We start from the raw sequence: 25,637 nt of genomic DNA, 5'->3' as shown, positions 1-25,637 counted from the left end.
TGGCTGGAAAACACTTCTGTAAAAAAAGGCAGAGGTGGAAGAGCTCAATCCAGACTAGTTTTGTCCTAAGCAKTTTGAGAAAGCAAGAAGTGTTTTGAGTAAGATGAACTCTCCACACCTGGAGAACAAGCAAAAAAATAAGCAATGCTATTGTCCCACTCTGAGACCTTTCTATTTCATACACGCTCCCCACTAAGTAGTGAATGATAATAAATAATAAAATAATAAAAAATAATAAAAAATAATAAATAATAATAAATAATAATAAATAATAATAAATAATAATAAATAATAATAAATGAAAAATGAGCTGGACTAGGATGTTGATCTCCTGGAGGTGTTTAGGAGGTAACAGATAAGCTCCTGGGAAGAATCCTTATGGAAGAGAATGAGGAATATTGCTGTTTTCATATTTATGCTTATAAAGGGATAAGGAAATGGTTCCTTCCATAAACTCAAAGGCTTCACTTCCTCTTTGGCCTTCCCCAGAATTCTCATTTTAAAAAGACGTTCACACATGGGCATCATTCCTGATTTTTACTCTTTACGTCTATGCTGAGCATTAAAAATCCTGCACCAAAAAAAAAAAAAAAAAAAAAAAAAAAAAAAAATCACAGATAGTGAAAATACTTTATTGCAAAGTCTTTGTTTTCCCCTCTTCCACCAAATAAGTGTTTTCAGGATGCGGCAGAACCTGAGAAGCCTCCTTACAGAAGGCATTTACTGTTGAAAAATGAGAGTGGCAAATAGCCTCAGATGTAAGTGTCTCTTCTGACAGAAGTTTACATCAACAGCTGTTACTGAGGAGAAGACAGCCAGCATGCACACATTCCTCAGAGGGAAGGGCTATCTGAAATTTAAAGATTAGTGACTACTTGCATCTATAAATTGCAGCAACTCCTCTGAGCTTTTGCCATCCACTGAAATTCTCCCATTTAATCAGTTATTTGGGAGGAACAGAAGGCGGCAAGGTTGCAAGTGCCCCCTAATGTGCATGCAGATGAGGGTGACCTACTGCCCAAGAGTGCTGGGAGAGAAACATGCCTTTTGCCTTGCATGGAAGAGGTTTCTTCACCAATGTTAACACACACACACACACACACACACACAAAAAAAAAAAATATTGGCAGCTTCAGGAGAGCTTCTACAAGGCACAGCTTCTCATGTTAGGGACTTCCCATGACTGGTCATGAGACTGCAGACTTTCCCAAAGGCTCTCTCTCACATCTCTCTTAGGTCTTCACAGTCTAAGTACTCATAATAAAGTGAGCAAGGGATCACACCAGCAAATGTGCACTGGAACATGTCATGTCACACACTCACCATCCTGTTTAAATTACCTGTTGAAGGGTCCCTGCTGCTCCGGCCTGGCGGCACTGTGTGCTGCCCACATACGGTAGAGAAAAAGCATGCTGCCTCCTCAGCACTCTACTCAGTGCTGCAGGTGCTTCAGTGAAACAAACAYCCAGGAGCTTTTCATGTTCAGGTAGAGTTTCACAGAGCTTTTGGGATCCACAGTATCTCTGTATTTAAGAACCCTGAAGCAACTGTTTTGCCTTTTATTGGGTCAAGCAAATGTACCTTTTTTTTTGTGAAAAGTATGCAAAGATCCTTTCTTTTCTGTTTCTCATATTATGTTGGAAAAGGTCTTCCCTTGTCTATATACAACATTTAGTCTTCATTCCAATGAAATGGCACTTTCTGTTGGCCTGACATGTTTTAAAAGGCTGTTTCCCAATGACCTGAACAGTTTCAAAGGATGCTTCCAGTCTTGCATTGATTACRCATAAACATTTTCCTCAGTACTCACTGAGGAACAAGCTTTACTATGGGAAATACCTAAAGTGCCAACAGTAAAAATAGTTTATTATTGGGAGCCACATTGGCTTACACTGAGCAGTCAACAGGAACAAACTTCAGTGTCACTGTCTGTAAAGCTGTACATCAGGGTGGCAAAAACAGCTTGTTTGTTTTCTGAAGTAATTAGCAGCTATTTCACACATCCACCCACACGAATGCATTAATATTCACACTTCAGTCAAATAGCAGCTCAGTTCACTGCAGTCCTTTTTCTGTGGGTTTGTGTTATTTTATCCACAGAAAGATAGTCCAGAGCTGGAAGATGAGGTGGGAGTAATAAGTAATTGGGGACCAGTAGGTCCCTCCTTTACAAGGAGTTCTAGTAAAGCTGCTCTGCCTAGTCCACTGCAGAAAAGCAACCTGGTAGGCAGGCCATCCTAATGACATTGATGGACACACCATCTCAAAAGAGCTCTGGTAAATGTATGCCTGTTTTTTTTTTTTTTTTTAATTTCATTAATTACAAATTTTTCAAATTTAGACATGACCCCTTTCTGCCTAGGTGACTTGATGTTGAAAGAAAATTCCTACTTCTTTTTTTTTTGAAAAGGCACTTTGGTGACAGAAACACCCATTTAATAACATACATATAAAGACAATAAAAATTTTTTTTTTTCTGTGAATTTAGATATTACGACATCAGGCATATTCTACATAACACCCTACAATATCCACAAGTGGATCTTTTTTTCTTCTTTATAAATCACCTTATAACTGGCAAATGATGTAGCTTTACAGTCAGATGTTGCTACCTCCATGAAGCATCTTTCCCCCCTGCTTTTGTAAATATTAAAAAGGTACTGTAAATATGTACAAAAAAAAAAAAGTTGCTGCAATCTTTAAGGGTTACATAATAATCTCTCTCCCACTCTCCTGTGAAGACTGCAAATTCAGGTGCAACATAGCTGAGCAGTGAGACTGTAAGCACAACTTGAGCTGAGGTTATTCAGTCTGGATGGCCAAGAGAGCCTGACTAATTCACAGCAGCTTAGAACTCTGCATTGACTGTTTAAAACAGCACAAGAAGTAGCAAATTTAAGGGAGATGTTGGCAATATTTATTTAGTTATGATTAATATGTTTACGCATTGTCACAGGCATATCCTTCCTCTGAAACTGTCACAGACATATTTCTCCTTAGAAATGAATTGTTACCAGCTGCAAATTGCAGTAGTTTGAGTCACTGGTCAGCAGATCCAAATTTTCTTTCCTCAACATATGGCAATTGCATATTTAAAAGAAACTGTCTGGAACAGTTCCTTTGAGTTCAAGATTCTCATTAAAACATAATTTATAAGGAATATTTTAACATCAACCTCAAAGCAAATGCTTTTTTACCTAGAGATGTAACAAGTATCAGAAGCATACTATTTCCCCAGATAACTCCACTGAAGTAARCACTGAAAATAGCTTACAAGTCAAACACAAACAATCTAAGCCTCATTTTAAGGACTTGGACAGAAGAAACATTTTTTGAAGGTTGTGATGAGCTCATTTCATACTTCTAAACAGTGGAGAACTATATTAGCTGAGGCCCATGGCCCTATGTCTCCCTCATCTTGTAAGATAACATTACTCAAAGCATCCCATTTGCTACAATTTCTGGAGATTCTCTTCCAAATATTTTTGTTCTATAGGCAAAATAATAATAGCACTTCAAAGAAATTGTCACATCTGTTACATGTCTTGGCAAGAAACAGACTAAAATCATTCCCTTTATAAAAGAAACAAAACCAAGTGTTAGCTATTTAGACACTACATAGCACTCCAATTTCAAAATCATACAGGGCAATGGACTCAACTCAGACTCAACTCAAGTCTGCAACAACTTTCAAAAGAAAAGGCTCATCCCCCACATTTATTTTTTTCAAGCATCACTGGCTCAGTTTTATATCATCAGAAATAAGGATGTAATTTTACATCTCTTCATGAAGATCACTATTGATAAAATCTTTTGAGGACTTCTAAAGTATAGGTAGAAGTGTTCTTGTAATAATAACTATCAAGAAATAAGCTGAGCATTTTTCTTTTTCCATTTCTTATGATATATTAAGAACACATGCGATCCTCATTTTATTTATGGAAAGGGGCAAGGGCAAGCAACTTACTACTGATTTTTACACTTTAACTGTTGTGAATGCAATCAGTCAGAAGAAGAGGGCTTCTAATGAATCTATTAAGCACTTTCTGATTAACTCCAGTACTCCTATTTAATTTCAGTAATGAATCACATCTCACTGCTCTGGAGACGTTTTTACCAGACAAAGTTCATTAGAAAAAAAAAAAAGATAAGAAACATCAGATAACAGGAAAGGAAAACACATAAAAAATCAAACTCCCCCTCCCCCAAATTTGCAGATATCAGCAAGCAAATCCCTTAATGACTTATAAGAGAATATAAAGCCTTAATAAAAAATGTTCACCTTTCAAATACCCGCCAAGCCATGAAAAATGTTGCTCTCATCATCAAGATGATGATCCTAAATTTCAGCGGGTGTTTTGGGCAGCACAATGACAAACAGGAGACATTATGGAATGTCAAAAGATAAACAGAGCTCAGATTTTTTATGGATTGATCAGCACATTAGGTAAGTTCCTTACATAATATATCTGGGAAAAAGCAAAAATTTCCATATGCATGCTCACAGAACAGAGAATGGGTATGATATGGACTTTCCTCCAAAGGAAAAACACCATTCTCCCTGACCTTGAGCATTTCCATTTCCAAACCAGGCAGAAAAAGTCATGACAACCCTTCTGCCTTTGGAAATACGACCGATTCAGTTTAAAAGGCAGAAGGTCTGACACGTCCCTTGCCCACGTCTCATTTCCTTCCTATTCTCTGGGCTCTTACCTGGTGCAGTTTTGTAAGCCACTGTTCTGCTGGGCAGAGGTGGTGCGCTCTTCACCAGAGGGCTTGGGGCCACCTGCAGACCTTGTCTCTGCCTCTTCAGCTCCTCTTCTCTTTCCTGGGCTGCTCTGATCTCCTCTTCTATCATCGACAATGTCCGCTGCTTCCTCGACCTCAACTTAAAAGGGCCCATGGTCACTTCAGACTCTTGTGTCGCAAGGATGGAGGCGGTGCTCCTCAGCTCAGCTGCCTCGGAATATTTGCTGAAATAGCTGACTTCTTGTCTGTTTTCCTCCACAAGGAATGGCTGGCTGGCTGAGGGTATGGGTGATGGTTGCAAAGTCTTCCGTTCCCTGAGTCCTGAGTCTTCCTCTTCCGAARTCTTTGGTATTGTATCCCTTTTTTCTTGAACAGGAGAAGACACCTGGGGTGGCTCAAACATGGGGCTCTGCTGCTTCTCGCAGTGTGGCACAGGCCCAGTGGCTGACTGCTCTTCGACTGAGATCTCCTGCTCTGCCATGATTTTCTCTTGCTTACAGCTTGTTTTGTCTGCCTGCTCAGCTATGGCTTGTTGTATCGCATTTTGAACTAGCAGGCCAGCGTGATACTCCAGCTGGTCATCCATCAGCATGGAGTCTGTCAAGGTGGAAGAAGGAGAGTCAAATCCTGGGTCACTGAATGACTTGGAAACACCTTCCCCTCTGCACTCTGCGGGAGTGTCAGCCTGGGGGGTCTGTGGCAAGGAGAAATCCGCCAGTGAGCTTTCCTGGAGGGCACTCATGGTCTCGTTGGAGGCGCCACTGTCGCTGATGTTGTCCATGCTGAAGTCATTGGAAAGGGTCTCCAAGACAGTGGTATCCTGAGACTTTACAGACAAGTCATCCAAGCCAGAGTCTAATTCCTCTGGAGGGGAAGAGGCGCTGGTTGCCTTTGCGAATTGGTCTAGTACACCCTGTCCATCTTCCTTCACCACAGTGAATACTGCTCTTGCACTCATGAATTCACCATCCTCTGGCCACAGTTTTGGTGTCTGTACACCTCTAGAGCTGTCACTACCTGCTAACTCTCTTGCTGCATCAGCAGTGTTACTCTGAGCATTCATACCATCCTCTGAGGTAGAGGAGACCTTCTGTGTTTTGACAACAGTGACATCACTATTCTCAAACTGTCCTGTTTGTCCACAGACAGAAGCAGGTCTTGCCATGGAGGGCAGTGGCCTGTCAACATGCGAAGAACTCAGACTCTTGTAGAAGGGTTTGATAGAGAACATTTTGGGTGTTCCTGACCGCCTTGGTGGGACCTGACCCTGAGATGGACCCGAATGCTCCATTAGCTGGAACTGCTTCCTGGCAGCTGAGAAATCAATTTGCTCTGTGACAATATCCTCTTTTTTGATATTGACCGGCTCTGGTGGTAAAAAGGAGTAGCTGACTTGCTTGGGGGATGTTGGCATCGTGCCTTGCTGCTGCTGCCTCTCCTTGCGCTCCTTGTACTTCTTGTGGGACTCCAGATGCTCTTCATCCAGTTGCTCTTCCAAGGTCTTCTCCTGGGGAGGGTTCCACCATTTGGCGGCAATGCTGGGGTTTTTCTTGACAGCCTGGCTTTTAATAAGTTCCCTTCTTTCCTTTTCAAGTTCCATCATTTCCTCTGAGGGTCTCACTTTCCGGACCCTGTACTTTTCCTTCTCATCATCCTCTTCAAAGAGCTTAGAGGGCTTTTTGTCTTCATGGAAGGCTCTTAGTTCAAATTTAGCCTCTTTCTTCAGGGTTGTAAAAGTTGTTTCTCCATCCTTAGAGGATCTTCTAGAACTGTTTGAAGAGGTGGGACTCTCTGGCACCTTCAGATTGTCCCTAGTGTCTTCTTTCAAACCTCCTGAAGAATGGCCATTAGATTTCTGGATCTCATCGTTTTTACTAGCTTCACTTTGTTCAACCACCAATGRTGTCTGCTTGTCAGCGACATTTTCATCCATTTCACTGGGTACTGAATCGCTGGTAAYATTAACAGATGTTCCTGAGCCATCTACAACAGAGATCATACTTGGTTCAGGGGAAGATGTCCCATTAAAGGTATTATCTGCTGCAGAATCACAGCAATTTGCCTCCAGCACTTCATCAAGGTATCTGATCTCTTTAGCAACTTCGCTGTCCAGGGATTCATGCCTTTCCTTAAGTCCACTGTGGTTAGTAGCAGGGGAAAAGAAGTGGGTTTGATTGTCTACAGAATGTGGTGAAGCCACTGTGGTGATGCTTTTGTGTTCAGAAACTGGAACTTCAATTTCCATTTTCTCTTCCTTTGTAGCAAGCACACTAGCCGGCTCTAGGAAATTGGCACAGTTTTGGTCTCTGTTTTTTCTCAACCTGATGTCATCCTCAGGGATTCTGGAAGATTTCTAAAATGAAAGAGAATAAAATGATGATGAAGTCCTAAGAAGCAACATTTTATTTTATGCAGAGTAAACACCATCTGGAAAATAAATCCTAGAACTTCTTGGATGAGAAATTAAAGCAACCCTTCACAGTGTGAGGAAGCAGGGCAAATCATTAGTACTTTCATACCAAAAAAAATAGAAAGATAGAAAGTTACTTTACCTACCCTGCAAAATGCACTAAAACAACAACAGGCTTTCAATTAAGTATTTCCCATCTGGTTATCATCTATCCCCTGTCACTCATGCTTGAATTCTGTTTTGCCACCAAAAACAATAGCTTGTATTTTCAAGTTATTAATGACTAAAAAGTTTAGGTTCTTCAAAGATTTACACATGCAGCACACCACACCTAGCATCCTGGTATTTTAAAAATGCTTTCATACCCAAGGAAATTTCATAATGCTTTCCCAGATAAAAAAATATTACTGCATCCATTTTACAGATACAGAAGTGGGAAGAGTGGAYGGTTCATCGCACATCAGACAAAAAGACATGGCAACTGCAGGGGATGCTCATTTCTCAGCAGACCAGTCTTGGCCCTTAAACCGGGGTGGAATTACTCTATGTCTTCCCGCAGCCCACATCAAACTCATCCTGGGAGACAGGATGTGAACACAACTCCCATGTCACAGACAAAGCCGCAGCACGCACAGTGGGGACCAGTGTCAAGGTCTCCTCTCTCCTACAACTTTGATCTCTGCACTGGGTTGGTATTCCATCCTGATAGGGAGGTATTCTAACAAATATCACTTTCTGATTTTACCTGTGGAGTAGCCTACTGGGCTTAAGGTTGGAAGAAATTATTGATTAAGCTGATAACAATCATTGAATTCCTCAATGATCCTTAATTACTTAAAGGCAGATAAAAGAGATATCAGAAGAAATGAAAAGCTCACTTTCTACATGACTTTCAAAAGAGAATTTGGTAGCTCCTCATCAGGACACAGTATCGCATGCTGGAAACAGCAAGTCTGTCCACTTTGTCTCACATTTTAAAACAGCAATTTGATATAGCTGTTCTCCTGACTYGTTTCCCCTGACTCCTTTTTTCCACATGCATTTTCATGTAGTATAACTGTTGAGGCACAGGTTTGGGAAGGAAACAACACTGAGCAGAACACAGAGGAACCCAACAACAATGGCCAGCATTGTCTGATGGTCACACCCTGTTGGTGTCACTTAACATGCATGTTATTAATAAGTTCTACTGCATAGAATGATCAGCTATGAGCAGAACAGTGTTTACCAGTGACCTGGTTAATCACACTGCCTCTGTGTTCACACAGGCAACAAATGCATTTGACAGAGAATTACAGACAGAAAGAATAGCTCTACTTCTAAACACACTTTGAATGAGCTTTTTGTCAAATTACGCAGTTATATATCCTTGAAGATAATGCTGCCTTCACCCATTAGATATTTCCCTCTTAATTATGCTCACAGAGCAAGAAAATTCATTATAGACAAAAAACAACTAACTTGCTTTGTATGTTTATTTTCCTTTACCTCTTAGCTATTTTCATTTCACTTTCTGTTGAATCTAGCAGTTCTCTAACCTAAATTTCTAGCTGTGCCTTTCYTAAAGATTATTATGTTTTTACTATTTAAACACCTAACTATGGTCAAATTTTTCCTTAGTTCCACTAAGACTGTATTGGTGAAACCATATGTTCTGCAAGCAGATACGGAAGAGTTGGTATAAGATGTCCTAACTCTTCTGAGTGGGTCTAGTAGGTATGAAAAACTAGCCATGCTTTTAATGTGAAAGAGCAAGAATTGCTCTGCAGAACACCTGCTGACCTGCTGTACTCCATGGAGCTGGTACTCAGGTAACAGGATGAACAAAGTCTGATATTAAGGTTTAAACTTGCTCTGGTTACTTTACCAGTGCAGAGGCAGAGATGCTGTTACTTTGAGCAGTCTATATGAACGGACATCTGTCTAATCATACAGATCAAAACTACTAGTGACATTTGGAACTGCACATCCTGTCAGACATGTCTCCAATGGATGCAGCAAAYGGTGTAATGAAATTATGTATCCCAGACAATATCCTCAGTCTGTAAATCACATCTCCTGCAGAGCTGAACCTGCAGCTGAACCAGACCTGAGAAACCCCTGGGTGCTGAACTTGCAGTGCAACAGGGCTGGGAAATGTCCCAGAGACTCCAGTCAATTTCCTTCACTGCATGAATCATTTCAGGTCACCTCGCATTTCTCTATTCAAGTTACTTTTAGAGAACAGAACCAAAGGTGAAGTATTTTATCAGCCAATTGCTTAATGAGTAATCGTTCATCCTCTTACCAGAGCTGCAATCTGTAGCTCACAATCAAGACACAGAAATAACTATCTAATCAAGAACATGTTATTATGACAGCACAAATTCTGAAGGGACATGTGGCTCTGCAATTAGAGTGGTACATGTAATAGAGCAAATATCTATTTTGATAGTAAAACATATCAAGAAACACTGCTATTTATAAGAAGATTTTGTTATCGCCAAACGCAATTGGAGAGCAGGGAGGAAGGCTCTCAGCAGGGCAGACATGCTGGGGAAATGGTCAAAGAGGGAAAAACATTATTTAAAAAAATATTTTTCCCTCAACACATTCTCACAGGATCTGGGGACATGTTCATGACATCCTAACAAGGCAATGGTCCACATATTCCTATGAAAAGCAGAGGCCAATCTATAGATTAGTTAGCTGGAGAAGATAACTAAAAAAATCCCAAGGATGGGAGCACTTGAGAAAATAAGKTTTTTTWAAATTTCTTTTCTTTTTTTAGGCAGCCCAGGCCACAAAGCCTGCTTGGGAGTTTCTAGAAGGGCCTGAGAAAACGTGACTATCGGGATGATGCTACCGTGGGTGAGAGTAGGCTTGGAGGAAGAGGAAGGCAGTCGGAGGCACACGGACCCCCTGCCTTGGATGTTTTACAGAAAGAGGCCAGCTTGCCAGGGGACTGCTTTTGTTCCATGCACAGTAAATATGTACCAACAGCTTGTATGTGCTGCCTATAGGGAGGAGGCTTTTCAGAGCCTGCATCACCACAAAGGCCTGCAAATTGGGAAAAGGCCTGCATTCAGTCTTAATTGTAGTCAGCAATACAGTGTTAACAGTGACTGGTGTGTGCTGCTAATCCAGATCCAGGCTTTCCAGAAATTACTGATACTGTTGAAGAGCCTCTGAATGTGCATTCATCTCCCTCTGTTTAAGTCAAGAATCAGCAGGGTAATTGGTGTCATTTCTACAACGCTGCTACTTTGGTAAGCTGCAGTTACTAGCAGCTTAGAGAATGATTAGCATATTTCTTTGTTGGTTGAATGCTCCGTTTACAAAAGTGTAAGTGTTTGGGAAATCAGTTCTTTCTGGAGGAAAAAAAGAACGTGGGTGTACTATGAGCAAGATCCAGCAAATACACTGCCAGTGCCTTCCTTTGTTGCATGCAACAGAAAATGCACACGACAATAAGTGGGAGGCAGGCCTTCTGAGCCACATCCACATTCTTCTGAAGCAACAGCATGACCAGAAAAAAAAAGAGAGAAAGAGATTTAATTAAACCCCTAACTAAAAACATATTGTAGTTTAGGAAAACTAAAACATATTCTCTTCATTGTAGGTTTCTACCAATTACCCAATGAAGTTTCAGCACAGATTTTAACACTGTTGGTCTCCTCGCAGCATTAGCAATAAGCATGTCTCCCTTTTTCAGATTTCATTTTCATCTGGAGGTATCCTTGCTTCTCTTTCTACTGTGTCAGTGCTTTGTTTTAGGAAYTGAGAGGAAAGAGGAAGCCTTTCCTCTTGGTTCTTGGATCTACCCCTTAGGCCCATCAYGCCTCCAGAAGCCCACAAACATAATGTAAAACCACATTGTATGTGGTTGACCGCCTGATCCTTACCTCTCTTCTGATGTGAATCACCTCATTACTCCTCAYCTACTATCTTGGTCTGCCTTTCCAAACTCTCCTTGCATAGAAGAAGGATCCAAACGATATATTTGCTTGGGGGYTGACTTGGCAAAAAGTCAAGAAAGTGGCTGTTTTCATTCAACTTCTCCTTTTGAAGAAGGCAGTCACCATCTGCATCACAGATGGAGATGGTTCCAAGCACTGCCCTATTTCCAGACGGCCACCCTGCCTAGTGAGAAACCTCCTAGCCAAGTTGGGGGTTGTCTCCCACGCCCTCTGAACAGCAAGCATCTCATCATGGAACTCTTTCCCRTAGAAGAGCAGTGCTACAGGAAAGTGCTGCAGTTCTTTATGAAGAAGAAAAGCAAGAGCAAAGTTTTACTAACTTTCCCCAGTGGTGGAGTTAAGGTGCTGGCACCCTTTTACTTTTACTACTATGCTAAAAAGATAGAGAAAAAAGCATTTTCTGCAACTTAAGTAACTTCAGATACCTATCTGTCTCCTTCAGTCTCTCATCTCACTGATCAGGAAGGGGCCACCAGATCTGGATGGGACTGTGGTCTGAACCACTGTAGTGTCCAACCACATGGTCCTCATGAACTCCCACTGTGTGTAGTCATCCCATCTAGCTCCAGAAACCTGATGATAGCCTTCATCACAGTTAGTCGGGGTTAAGGTTTGGCTACAGTTAGGGTTAGGGACAGGATCACTGTAGGTGGGAGTCTGTGCAGAGACTAGTTTGGAGAAATGGGTTTAACCCTTGTGTTTTGGAAAGCATTTGCAGGAGTTAAAGGCAGCAGCAGCAAGGGAGAAGTCCAGTCCCAGAATGGGAAAAGAAAGCAGATGCTGACAGTGATAGGAGAATCAGGGAGAGTAATGGCATTGCTACTGACACTCTCAACAAGAACCATGTCTTTTCATTAAAAACAAAACAAAAATGAAGTATTGCTTTCTTGCTACTGTGTGAAAATATTGCATGTTTCCATACGACATTTTTATACTGACTCCTCAATATTTTTGAAAATACTATTGAGATATTCTCCCCCCAACATTAACATTTTTCACTCAGTGAAATTAGATAAAAATAAAAATTCAGGAACAACACCCCCCCAATCCCCTGGCCAAACTGTGTTGATTTTAAGACATGCCAGGCCAAGGCTTGCATTCCCTTGACTATATAAATCATAATCCTCCCACTTGCAGCGGCTCAAAACCTGGTCAGTACACAGTGTCTTCAGCACTCTGATGCAAACGCTTTGATGACTAAAACCCATTAGTTTGAGTGTCAGAAGGAATGTTCTTTGTGAGCAACTGGCTACAGTTCTGAGTGACTCGACAGAGCTAGGCAGTAACACTGGAGAATTTTCATTATGAAAAGCAGTTTAATCCCCTTCTAATATCTCAGTAAAACATTCCATAGAGCCCCAAATCAATGCAAGCTCAAACCATGTCCCAAAACAAAATGGTTGGGCATTCTTTTGGAACGGAGACAGTAATAAAGTATGTGGGATACAGCACATACATAAGTTGCTACTTTCAGAACTTGTTGTGTGACATTTTCTGAGTGGTTTTCTGTAAGTCTGTCTTTTTACTGTGTTAGTGAAGGAATCATCACTGCAAATGCTTGGAAAAAAAACATGAAAGMCTTTGCAATATTATTTTTCATTCCAGCTGAGCCACCAAGTTCAGCTTCCCCATGTGATACACAATAAGGCTCCTTTATCAAATCAAAATCCAATTTTCTTTTGCTGCTATAATAAATTAAGGATGGAGAAAAGTGGGTCAAAAGAGAAAGAAAAAATGAATACTTTAATTATGAGCATATATTGTATGTCAGACTGTTTTAATGATGAGCAGGTTTTGAATGATATGCTATTTTTTAAATGTTTCAGTATTCTGCCCAAATAATTTCTATATTCTCATTGACAAGTGGCTGAAGCTTGTTCTATGTAGCTAGGTTTCCATTTCTGGAATAACCCAATTACTTCCCACTAAACCATGGTATGTAAATGGGAAGTATATTTTTTCCAGGTAGGAAGGACCACATCTTTTAAGTTGGTTATTTCATTTAACTCTAAAAATATAGGTGAAGAATTTGCAAACCTATCTGCTTGGATTTCAATTACTGGTGCTAGAAAAGGCACAAGAGATACCTTCCCTCTTGCAAATAAATGCATATGCAGCTGTTACCACTCCTCGCCCCCCCCCCCCCCAAAAAAAAGGGCCAGTTACTCTTTATTAAATACTTTAATTCCTGCAAAGAACTGTAATTGTGTCAAGTACCTGCATAGACAAAATACTTAAATGGAAATCAGTATTTAGCAACCAAGAGGCTGTCAATTGCTAAAGTAGAAGAAATATCTCCTCTGGTAAAAGAAAGACAGAAAGACAGAAAGACAGACAGAAAGACAGACAGAAAGACAGACAGACAGAAAGACAGACAGACAGAAAGAAAGAAAGAAAGAAAGAAAGAAAGAAAGAAAGAAAGAAAGAAAGAAAGAAAGAAAGAAAGAAAGTTCATACAAGACATTTGATTCTTATTGTCATATAGTTGGTATATATGCAAGATGCAAATCTAAAATTGCAGGAAACTCTGATGCTCTGATTAAACTTTCATTCCAAAACTTCCGCACTGCTTCATAGTACCCCATTCCACCACCCCCATTTTCTATCAGACCAGATAACTGGAGGTCCTGTAGTGCTCTTTTAGCACTTCACAAACTCTCCAAAAATGGAAGCTTCTGGTACAGAAGAGATCTGTAAAATGGGGATAACATGACTGCACATACAAGAACCTGTATTCAAAGGACCATTTTCTTGTTCTCTGCACTGCTCACTTCTTGTATCATAGGTCCTCCTGAAAGACCAGTTGAATTAGAGCAGTAAAAGTAGCATAAGAATGCTTTTCATACAGAAGAATGTTTTTTTCTCTCATCACTTTCATCAGTTAAAAATTTCAATGCTGGCGATCCTTTCATTTCCAACATGATTTCTATCTCAAAAGTAGAACACAGATGAATATTATCTCTTCAATTGCTTCACTCACTTCCGGCCCAGGAACTGAAAAACCACACAGCACATGCTGTCTGAAGGCATGGGAAATAAACCAGCACAAAAATATGAGCATATTAATCGACAAAAATGTTGCTGGCTGGTTATTACTTTCTAGCTCTTTACTATATGTTATTCTGAAGTCTTACTTTACAGTGTTTTGCCTCTAAAATCTTTGTTCAAATATGAACAAAATTTTCCAAGAGCCAGCATATTTYGTTTACATTGCATGTGATACCAAGTGGCCTACAGTGGTAAAAWGATTCTCCTGAAGCATATGATTACCAAAGGAAGTATAATGGTTTGCTAGAGGAAATGAAGAATGCTGTAGAGTACTAAGCCACAGGCAGTATAACTCAGAAGTTTGTCCACTCTGTAGTAGGGAATGTACAGGGAATAATACATGTTTTTAACCAACAGAAGAGGAATTTCCTCTCCATAATCGAAAGTCACAGATGAGGTCTTCTGCCATGAGCTATTATATTTGCCACTTAGATAGAGCCATATATTTGGATAGACTCTGCCCAGTCAGCGTTAGTTGATCTGAGCTCAGAGCCTGTTTTCAGGAATACTCCTTTTATGTCCAGTCATCAATTCGATGTTAAATGAATAAGAAACCCCAGCTGAACAAGGACAGAAAGATATGCAACTTAATAGTAAGCCCAATAATATAGATACTGACTTGAGTGCAACATGTATGAATGGAAAGTCACTGTTTCACACAATTCTGCAACTCAAATAAATCTAACTTAAGTCAAAGATGGAACCAGTACTCTGCTAAAGCATGATGTAAACTCAGCAGGGAGTGGAAACGATGCTAAGCTAAGCCTTGCTTTCTAAACTCTTCTAACACATAAGGACAATGTCAATGCAAGGAAAGGGTGACCTTTATGGTCTCATGCACAAGAAACAATGAAACAATAGGATTTCCAAAATTCTTTAATCTTCTGGATCAGGGACTTCCCATYCTATCCAAAGAATGAAGGTATAACCCTCCCTTAGACATAAAATCTTGAGAAAAATACTAGTTTGTTCACCATTTTGGAACATGGGAAACTCAGAAATCCAGGAAGCTCAGAGCCCTTGGGAAGGAATTTAGCTTAGGCAGGGGCAGGACACAAAAGCGTGCACAATAGTTTTATTTTTCTCCTAGTAGATCTGATGGTTGGTGAGAAAACTGTTTTAATAAATTGGAGGAATAAATGTGTAGTACATTTGCAGGGAGGCTGACACATACGAGTATAAAATTTAAGTCTTCTGAAGATAAAACTTTCGGTGGCAGATGCAGTTCTGTAAATCTTTCATAAATCGCCCAATCTGTGTTATCTGAAAGATGAAGTGCAAGTTTTCATATATCTGTGTTGAAGCCCTTTCACTGCTTACTTTCAAGGACAACAGAGAAGGAATGGAATGTTTTAACTGAAGTAAATACTTATGAACAATCATAAATGATGCTAGAGATAGATGAATTTTTCACTTTTGCTCACTTCTCCACTTCATAAACCTAAACTGCTGAAGATCATACTGCCTTTTGCTGACAGTTTCCTAAAGCTTAATTGCTTAAGAAGTACTTGCTGCACTTCTTAAGGGCCAGACAGTTCAAGCGCTGCTGCAGTCGGACAGTAAGAAGTGACAACATAAAGCATGACAAAGCAACAAATTTTATTCATAAATGTTTGTGTGGGGAAAGGCTAATTGTGTATTTCTCTTTGAAACTCGAAAAATGTTTAGAAAAAATATTAGCGATCTATCAGTAGGACTTGTTATGGTTGTTCTCACCCACCAAGGAAGACCAGACACAGCAAAATCTCACCGGTAGAGGCATTTCAAAGTAACTGGTGTCACACTGGTTGGCAGCCTAGTCTGCCTGGAAGATGAAGAATAGGACAGCATTTATCTTACAGCAGGTTGTGAGTCTTGGGAGACWATTAAAGCTGAACCACCAAGCATGCTTGGGCACCCTGTGGATTATCTTCCTCCCAAAAGTCAAAGATAATGGTTATTTAGAAACTAAGGATAGGTAAAGTTACCTATAATGARTCCTCAGTACAAGCAGCGGTCTAGAAATGCCCATTTCTGTCCTAGGTGTATTTTAGGCTATTACCTCCAGACCTTGACAAAACCAGACCACGTTAATAAAAGAGAACTGAGAGATTAAGAAAGAAGTTTAACTAAAAAAATCATTTGAATTGGAAAGCATGAAAATATCTTGGTGACCAAAGGATGCAGCTGAAGTCATAGCTTCAGTCAGTAGCTGTGCTATGGAGGAGAACCCCAATTCCAAAAAGAGCCTGGAATTCCACTTCTCTTGAACTATACTCTCCAGTGGGTCCTCACACTTGTGAGCTCCACAGGAAAACACCACCACACAAAAAAGCTTTCACTACAGCGCCCTTTTCTAGAAACAGGCAACAGTGRAAGAAGCATTTGGGCCACAAGCTACAGATTTTACCAAAGAGCTGAAACCTTGTAACTCTCATGGAATGCAATCTGTAGAGCCCTTTCTTTCAGGACATGCACATACTTTCGCATTCCGGATCGCACACGCACAAAAACAGCCATTCAAAGACATACACCCACAAAATGAAAGCTGTTGCCATGTTAAATCAGACAAATGTAGCCAAAGCAATCAGTTGAGTTTAACAGACCATTTAAAAAAAAATGACTAGCAAATAAGTAATATTTAACAGAAAAAAAAAAAGATTATAGAGGTTCTAGAGAACAGTTTTATTAATACAAGGCCAAAAGTCTACAGTTTCTTGTAAGGAGGATGTTGGTAAATTCTCCACATGCCATTGCTGTCCCTAGGCTTTATAAATGACCTACCATGTGAGTCAAGCTCCGTGAGCAGTTAGCAGCTTCATCTAAGCTTTGTTCATAGCACAAACTATTCATTACAGTCATCTTACCATCTCCTGCAGAAAAATATTTCAGTGGAAGCAAAACTTGTTTTTTTTTCTTTTTTTAATATCTTATTTGGAAAAATGACTTGAAAAACCTTAAGACGTTCCCTTTCAGCACCTACTGCTTCCTGTCCCTCTCCCCCTGCACTCCCTCCCCCTTTCAACCAAAGACTCATTATTCCTTCTTTTCCTGTTGAAAACCTACTGATTAAATGACCTACAGCACATCTGGACTACATTAGGATATTATTTGATTAAGACATTCATCACTTGCTCTTTCAGCAAAGTGGAGAATTAAGATAATGTTGGAGAAAAAATGCTGTGAACTGAACTGACTCTACTCCAGCTTAAGCGGCTCAATCTGAAGATTAACTCTGCAGTTCCTAAACTGAGTGTTTTTTTTCCTTTTTTAGAGAAAAATAAACAGAGATTAATTCATTCCTTTAATGTTGAAATGATCATTATAGTCATGTGAGCTGCTATATATGGAGTTTGTGTCATCAGCACTTTTCACATTTCAGAAATATTTGTTTGGAGTATTTTAAAGCCGTCATAAAAAGGCTCCCCATTAAACAATAAGCAACACTTCAAATTTAGGAGCAGAAATTTGACACATTCTGGGTCAAGTTGCTTTAGAGGGGAAGAGCAACAGACAAAAATAGCTTATGCAAGAAAGCTCAAAACTGCATTGTTTATTAGTCCACTCTTCCATCTTTAATGGAGTTTTCAAAGTAGGAAGTGAATAAATTGTGACTGGCTCTATGATACCCCTTCTGGAAAAAAAAAAAAAAAAAAAAAAAAAATCAAACCAAAGGAAAACTACAAGAAACAATCATGCTGTCTTTCAGATTGGCTTTCAAATATTCTCCCCGTCCCCCCCCTTTTTTTTTTCTAAAATATCCTTCTTCATTTGTAAAGAACTAAAGAATGAGCAATCCCAGTCCATGCACACAGGTATGAATGAAAAGTCACAGTGTTCAACAAATGTCATAGAAACTAGGAATGTCACTGCTGCTGAATGGGACTGCTCACAACACTGTGCTGCACTTACCTCACTACTAAACAATTAAAAGGCAAAGCTGAACAGATATTCCTAAAAGTATTAAACCCAAGTTTGATTTACGGTGTCAAAGATGAACATTTAACTAGTTGGAAACACTAGAAACACTCCTCCAGAGCATTTAAAGAATTCAGCTAAAACATATTGCTTGTAATGTCTAAAAATATGAATACTGAATAGGTAGATTGTTTTCTTGGTTATCACATACAGAGGATAGATAACAGTATTTCTTAACTCTATAATCAATATTCTGCTGCATTATGCATAAATAAAAAGAAAGTTGTAAATTTCAGTTAAGCTCTGCCTATTACCTAGAGTGGGCAGGCCAGCCAAAGAGCTATGAATTCTACAGCAACCACAGGAAAATRTGACTGATATTTAAAATATTTCTCCCTCTTTCAAATGATACAGACTTAATGAAGATATAAGTTCATAAGTCAGAAAGCTTAGCTTACCCTTTCTCTTTCTCTCTCTCTCTGTGTTCCTGCAAGCTCTGAAGCAGAGCCAGAACTTGTCCTTTCCYACAAAAGCCTTCACTTCTTTTTGGCTTGTCAAATCAAGCTCCTTTACCAGTTCCTTACATTATGTCATGCACTGAGGGAGGGCTGGTTTCAAAAAAYGAGGCAGCCCACTCTGTTGGCCCATTCACACAGAAAGACTGTTTCAAACAGAAAATGCCACTTGGGGCTACTAGAAAAGCGCATGACTTCATTTTACCTGTGCCAGAGCGACCTCACCAGTGCTCCCTGCAAAAATATCACGTGCATTGGACTCGAACGCATGTTTCAGCAAGCAGGAGCTTTCATTTCTAAGTGCACGTGTACGAGTGGGKGACAACCCGACCACGCAGCACACGTCTGTCTGCCTCTGTGTGAGCACGGGAGCAATTACAAGAACTGCTGCTGTGCAAGACACGGGCTCCAAGCAGTGATTTTTACCTACTAAGAAACAAAAATGGGATTAACTATATCCTTTCCACAGGAGAGGCTTCARTGTTAACTGAAATGCAACTTTGGCAACCTTATGCTTTCAGAAGACCCAGACGAGGGCAACAGTCTGCAGAGCTGCAGCAAATATGTTAACTACAGTGTAAGTATCTGAAAAGGGAGATAATTAAGAAGTTAGAGGCTGACAGAAAACACAATATTTCTATAGCACAGTATTTGTCCATTATTGCTGCCTTTAGGCTAGTGATATTGGATATCCATGGTTTCCTGGATGCTTGATAGGTAAAGCTCAAAACACAAGCTTGTTGAACAGACATCCTACGCCAGCAATGATTAAAAAGAAGAGCAGTGGGAATTTCTTCCTTGAGAACTCTCAAAGAAGCAGGTAGCTCACTTGAGTTACACTTGATCACCTATGCAAACCATAGTGTATGAGCCACACCTGACCAGGCTTTATACTCTTAAAATCAGTTAAGAAGTTTCACGTTATCTGCTGAATAACTCTAAGAAAACGTATTGGAAATAAGATTTTCACAGGAGGAAAGAAAAGACTGTTCTCATTAAAAATGCCTAATGCTTGTCCTAAGATAAAAACAAAACTGTCCTTGGTTAGCTTAGAATGACAGGAAATACTGGGTACTTTCATATACCACACYTCACGCAGAAATATCATCTGTTTAGAAAAGAACCAAAAGCATAATACACAATAACAGTTTTTCCATTCTTTTTCCATGCTGTCAGGAATTCTATAGAGAGAGATAAATAACCCACAGAGAAACTGACTTCCCTATTAAATTTTACAGCTTTAATGCAACTTCAGCAGCTCCATACTGATTTAATCACTGCAAAATTATGTGACATGTTTCTCAGAGATGAGGAGAAGCAGCTCAGAGCAAAAAAGAGGGCGTTAAACTCTACTTAACTTGGTCTGCATGTCCTACCGTTAGGCAAATGACTATCAGCCACTTTCTGCTACCCAAAAGACACAGAGTTCAAGTAACCATGCTCCACCTTTCGTCACTGAAAGAGTGGAAGGTCACAAGATATGTATGTTATATACTGCTCCTGTCACAGGCTGCCCAAAGCCCTGTGTGCTCTGGAGGTCACTGGAGGACAGGGATGTAACTGGAGCACTGTCTCGGTAGGCAGGAGACAGTACGTAAGTCACTAGTTGGCTACAGACTCCACAAGAGTTGCCTGCTTGACATGCAGATACTCACTTTTCATTAAGATCTACAAGAGCTGCTTTGGGAGCACTTCAAAAATAAACAAACAAACAACCCCCATACCTAGCTGTCACTCATACAACTTAGTTCTGTAATTCTGTAAAACAGGAATAACAACATTTCCTTAACATATTGGCATGTTGTAAGAATGGACTGATTATTGATAATGAACCCCTCATATACATGTAGTGGTGAAGGTCAGTAGCCAAGATAGCAGATATATACTACTCTATTTTCTTTTGCAATAGCTGTTTTTAAAACCAATTAAATAAGCAAAACAGATCAATTTTCTTTCTTTTTTCTTTTTTTTTTTTCCCCTCAGGAATTCAGATCAAACATTACTGACAATTTTAAGTAAGTTGCTTTTTGATTTTTTTTCCCCTAGAATCCTCCAAGAGAACTTCAAATTTCTTTTAAAAACTGTTGCTAGTTCTGTTTGGTGAAGTGAAAATCTTGGACATAAACTTGAAAAGTCTGAATGATATGGAAACAAAAAACCTAAAAGTCTATCTCAGAATAGTCCAAGAATAATTTAAAATGAGGCTTTTTGACTAGAAGTTCAAGGATTCTTTACATATATGTATTTTAAACCGCCTCTGCTGTACAACTCTGGGCTGTATTGGTATGTCCTAGAATCACGGGGCCTTCTATCCACATCTTACTGAAATGGGACAAGAGCGTAAAGACTAACTCTAGTGGAGAGTGTTCCTAAGTATCACAGATTCACAGAACAGTCAGTGAACACTGTCTTCTGGAGAGACTGAGCATAAATTAGCTGAGGACAGAGCGATGCTGGCCCCAGTGTCTGGAAAAAAAAATGGGTATACCTGTATCTTAATCCCATACTGTATAAATACATATTGCTGTAATAATAATAAAAATAAAATTCAAAGTGATTTACTAGCTTCGGGCATGTGGGTCTTCTAAACTGGCTGCACAAATCCATATTAAAGGTAGGGATAATAAATTTTACAGCTGGATATATGTACATGAAAAGTAAAATATCTTATTTGGCTGCATATCTGAGGTTGCTCATGTCTGTAGCCAAAAGCGTCTCTCAGCATGGCAGATCATGTATAGTTTTTGTGCTCATCTAAAACTTTATTTTTATAGAGCCCTCGCAAGCCTATACAAGGACATACGTCCCTGGCACCGGTGTCTTTTCTTATCTTCTTACCAGTTTCTCATGCATCTTTTTACAGGAGAGATACAACCGCTACTTGAATGACACTAATCAGTTACAATCTGTAACAATCTTAACCGTTGTAAAGAGTTAATTCTTAAAACATAATTGGGACGAAGGTAAACTAAATAGATCCTGTTGCAGGTCCCATTGCTGTTCAGAAAGTAAATGCTCTGTGAGTTCATGACAGCACTTATTTGACCATTAAATTCAAAATGCACAATATCAGGTGAAAACAACTACCAGAAATATTCTCTCTTTTTTTTTTTTTTTCTTTTTTCTTTTTTTTTTTTTTTTTCTGTATCAACAACCTTTTCAGGTCATTCATTTTATAAGACAATGTGTTATCTTTTCTGCACCACTACAAAGTTGCCTGATCATCTGTTTATCTTCAAACTGTATCTTCTCCATGAATCTCTGCCATAGCCACATTCTACTGGGGCTGTAAAATGAAAAGTGCCTGTCAGATGGCACTTGTACTCCCATAAGTAAAACTGGAGCTTAGGCATGCAACATTTGAAAGATCCCCTTCTCATTTTTCTTACTTGCTCTACCAACCCATCTCATCAAGCCAGAAGGAATCAAATGTGGCTTATGCAGCTCAGATAATATCAGGTCTAAGAGACCGAGGCTAAAAAGACAAAAGTATGGAAAATACAATAGTTTTCTCCATATCAGTACCAGTCTGTCAGTGTTAGGTCGGTGGTCTTCCACTTTTCAAGTCATTTCCCTATTTTTTGGGCTTTTCTCCATTTAAAACAGGAAAAATTCTTCAGTCCTCCCTTGCTTCCCAGTCTTGGTGGAAGGGCTAACAGGCCAACATTTACAGGAAGACTTGTGCGTTTCCAAGGATTGTTTCTACAAGGCAGATCTGGGAAGCTGAATTTAAGGCACACGTGTCATTTCCAGCTACCACACCTAGCTCCAATTTTCACTTGCCCTGCATGGCTAGAAAACAAGCCCCGAATTCTCTGTGTACATCCCAGTTCATCTGTGATCCGGCTGGGCTCTGCTCACGAGCCAATTCCAGTTTTCAGCAGGGAGAGCAACATATCTGCTTGCAGCAGGCAAGGAAGCTAATCTGACAAAATTCTTTCTCGTAACAAATACCTTTCTAAAATAAATAGTTTTCTTGGATGATGCCTCATGTTTAAGTGGCTATTTTATAACCGGCAATTATAAGGAATTTAATCTGTTGAGCAATCTTAATTGTTCTTCCTTCTCCTGTCTCAGAAATCACACGCTTTAAATCTAAAGGCTACTTCTATTTATTTTATGAGGACAAATTAGCTCTGTCAGTTTAATTTCCCCTGGTGCCRTAACCAGAATTGCTGTTCTTCTCACAAAGACAACTGGAATTAAACAGAAATAAAAACAGTTTCTGAGCCCAGGCTGCACGGACAGCTCACTTGCCTTTCAAAATTCTCCTTCCAGAGCAGATCCCTCACTGGACACTCATATTTCAGTGTGGTCTGTCAGAGGAACAGCATGACAATAACCATTCCAAATGGATCACACCCAGAAAAGCCACTGAAATAAATTTCCAGGAGGAAGCTGTCGCATTAAGCCTCGCTATGGGAGCTCCGGGTTCTTCCATTTCCCCAGGGCTGCAGCTCATCCAAAGGAGAATCCCCCCAGCAAGGGCACACACCTGTGCACGAGCCAGGCTTGCTACCACAGGAACCTCGACCTGCTTTTCTCATATATTTACCATAAATATTTGCCTGATGATCTGTTTATCTAACCTCCCAGCAGCCCCATGGGAACATCACCTCCTTGCTATATTATTGGGAAATGACTTAAATATTGTCAGGACTTGAGATGACTCACCATCTTACCTGCTGAGGCTATTTTGTCCAACAAGTACAAAATAAAAGTCAGGAATGGTGGGGGGGAAACATTAGTTAAAACAAGCTATTTATCGTGGTGGAGAGCATGTGGTAGAGGCAAACGTGCACTGTTTGTTTTGGTTTGTTTACACAGTGTGGTTGGAAACAAAGATTTGGGGAAGTTTGAAAAAGCTATCAGAAAAAAAAATATTTGCTTTCAAGCAGAACAAGATGTTTAGGTAACTCCCAGCCTTGCAAGTTGCAGTAATGTCTGCTCATTTCTCTCACTTTAATCGAAATCTGAATTTTGGTTTAACCCCGATGCCTTGTTTAGGTGCTCCGCATCCTGCACAGGACAGCTCAGAGTTACTGGGAGTTCAGACTTTCTGCTCAAAGTTAAACCTTTTCCCACATTTATCAAGGACCTACTGAATTTATGGGGAAGCAGATGCCTGAAGTTTGAGTGAAAATCCTTCATGTTGTCTGCAGCCTAGCTGTTGTTTCAGGACACGCATTTTGAAGCCAGGTATTACCAGGACTCTCTGCCCTTACTCTCTGTTGAATAAACAAAACAGATTTAAGATACATTCCTCTAAGCAGAACAAGTGAGTGTGTGGAGTTGTTTCAGATGTGAGGTTGAACAAACACGGTGCTTGAATGAAATGTATGCAGGCAAAATTAGAAGGGAGAAACCCCAGCACCCTGCAAAGAAAGGAACCCTGCCTGCAGTAACAGGCTCTGCTCTATCTGCCATCTACCTGAGAAGCACCACGAGCAGTAGGAAGCACAAAGCAAATTACCAGTATAAACTGGAGGTGGGTAACCTTTTACAGACAAAGATTCCACAATACAAAATGTCAAACAGACATAACTTAGGGAATAAGTGCACATTCTCAAGTCCTATATACTGCTTATTTTACTGTAATTGCTTAGCTGTCCCTTCTTCTATACTTAATACTGGTAAATGTCAAAACATGCACATGTTTGATATATTAAAATTGATTTGTTTTCTAATATCATAGCTGTGCTTTTTATTAAATAACAACAGCTGTGTTTCCACGGTGGAGAAAGAGTTCATGCACCCTTTCCCCARACCTTCTTCCTCCTGACGCAAATCCATAGACCCTGTCCTACAGCATCATTCATTCCAAGCAGAGTTAGGGAGTTGAGTGTGGATCTTGCACTGCAGCAAAATGATGTTGATGGTTTACTGACAGTCTGACTGGCTGTTTATCTCCCCTGTGTTAGAMAGCAGTTTCAGAAGCTGTTTCATCAGCCAGAACTCAGAGAATTTCATTTTCCTTAAACATATCTGCATGCAGATGCATGGCTGATGGCACATGCATGGAGGTCTGGCTGGTTATTGCCAGTCTAAAAATAGAGTTTATGATTTTTTAACAAAGCATATCAGAAATMCGTATTATGCTGTATTCCTTTGACTCTGGAAAGGGGTGGGGACAAGCAAACACAAGAGGTAAGATACATGCTATTTACAGCTTAAATCTTATTTATTCAGTACAGGGTGATGCTGTCCAGCAAGACGTTAGGGTCCTGCTGAAGGGGGTCACAGGAGACCACAGTATTCTCCAGCTACAATCTGAAGATAAAACAGGCAATATTAAGCGCAATGCTGCTTCCAAAATCAGGGAAATGTTAAGGAATCTTTAATTGTAAAGGAAACACAAACATAATATTCCTTAGTTTCATTTTTTTCATAATCTTTAGAGGCAGTTATTTATTTTTTTTTCTGACAGGGTCTAACCAATAACCCAGTATCAAGGCAGTGACATTTTTCCTGATTATTAGAAATTTCTTAGAATGTTCCCTGCCATAAAACTAYGTTCCATTAAACTGATAGTACTGTGGAAAAGGGTATGAACACCTTGCAAGTATGATATTCTACAGAAAAGCAGTGTTAAAGTATAATTAATCAATTAAGTAATCAATACATTTTTCCCCTCTACTTACACATAACTGTGCTGGAACAACATCAGTCCTTGGGTTACACACCGTCCCTAAGATTTTATCACTTCATGAGATACAAACCTTAACTATCAAACTGAGCAAGGGAAAATAGCAATGAACATGCCAACAGTAAATACACTGAAACAAGCACTGTGTTCCACTATAAGCATACTCCTCCTGATGCAACAATATTTTCTTATTATAAAAATGCTGTGTTGGAAATATCTGAACTGCCTTTTGCACTTCGGAGACTGAGGTTAAGGAGAATGCTGGAATGCTGAAGGAACATTTCCATTTTGGGGCAGAAAAACTGCACAAATACAAGAAAGGCCCAAGTAGCAAAACCTATACAAGGGAAGGGAAGGGAAGGGAAGGGAAGGGAAGGGAAGGGAAGGGAAGGGAAGGGAAGGGAAGGGAAGGG

At 39.8% G+C, this 25,637-nt stretch overlaps 1 protein-coding gene across 2 annotated transcripts in view; it reads right to left on the bottom strand.

Annotated features, from left to right (window-relative positions):
* LOC112948537 (A-kinase anchor protein 2-like) overlaps window positions 1-25,637 on the bottom strand; it is a 95,292-nt gene that overhangs the window by 13,112 nt on the left and 56,543 nt on the right. For both annotated transcript variants that reach the window (XM_026040789.1, XM_026040788.1), the window contains one exon: window positions 4,714-7,102. In XM_026040789.1, coding sequence (XP_025896574.1) covers window positions 4,714-6,994 — 2,281 coding nt within the window. In that variant the 5' untranslated portion in view covers window positions 6,995-7,102. Of the gene's footprint in view, window positions 1-4,713; window positions 7,103-25,637 lie in introns of those variants that run through there.

Source organism: Nothoprocta perdicaria, unplaced genomic scaffold, assembly GCF_003342845.1.
Source record: "Nothoprocta perdicaria isolate Ctin4 unplaced genomic scaffold, notPer1 scaffold_266, whole genome shotgun sequence".
Taxonomy (NCBI): Eukaryota; Metazoa; Chordata; class Aves; order Tinamiformes; family Tinamidae; genus Nothoprocta; species Nothoprocta perdicaria.
The sequence above is the reverse complement of the archived record's forward strand: the minus strand, read 5'-3'. Positions and strand labels throughout refer to the sequence as shown.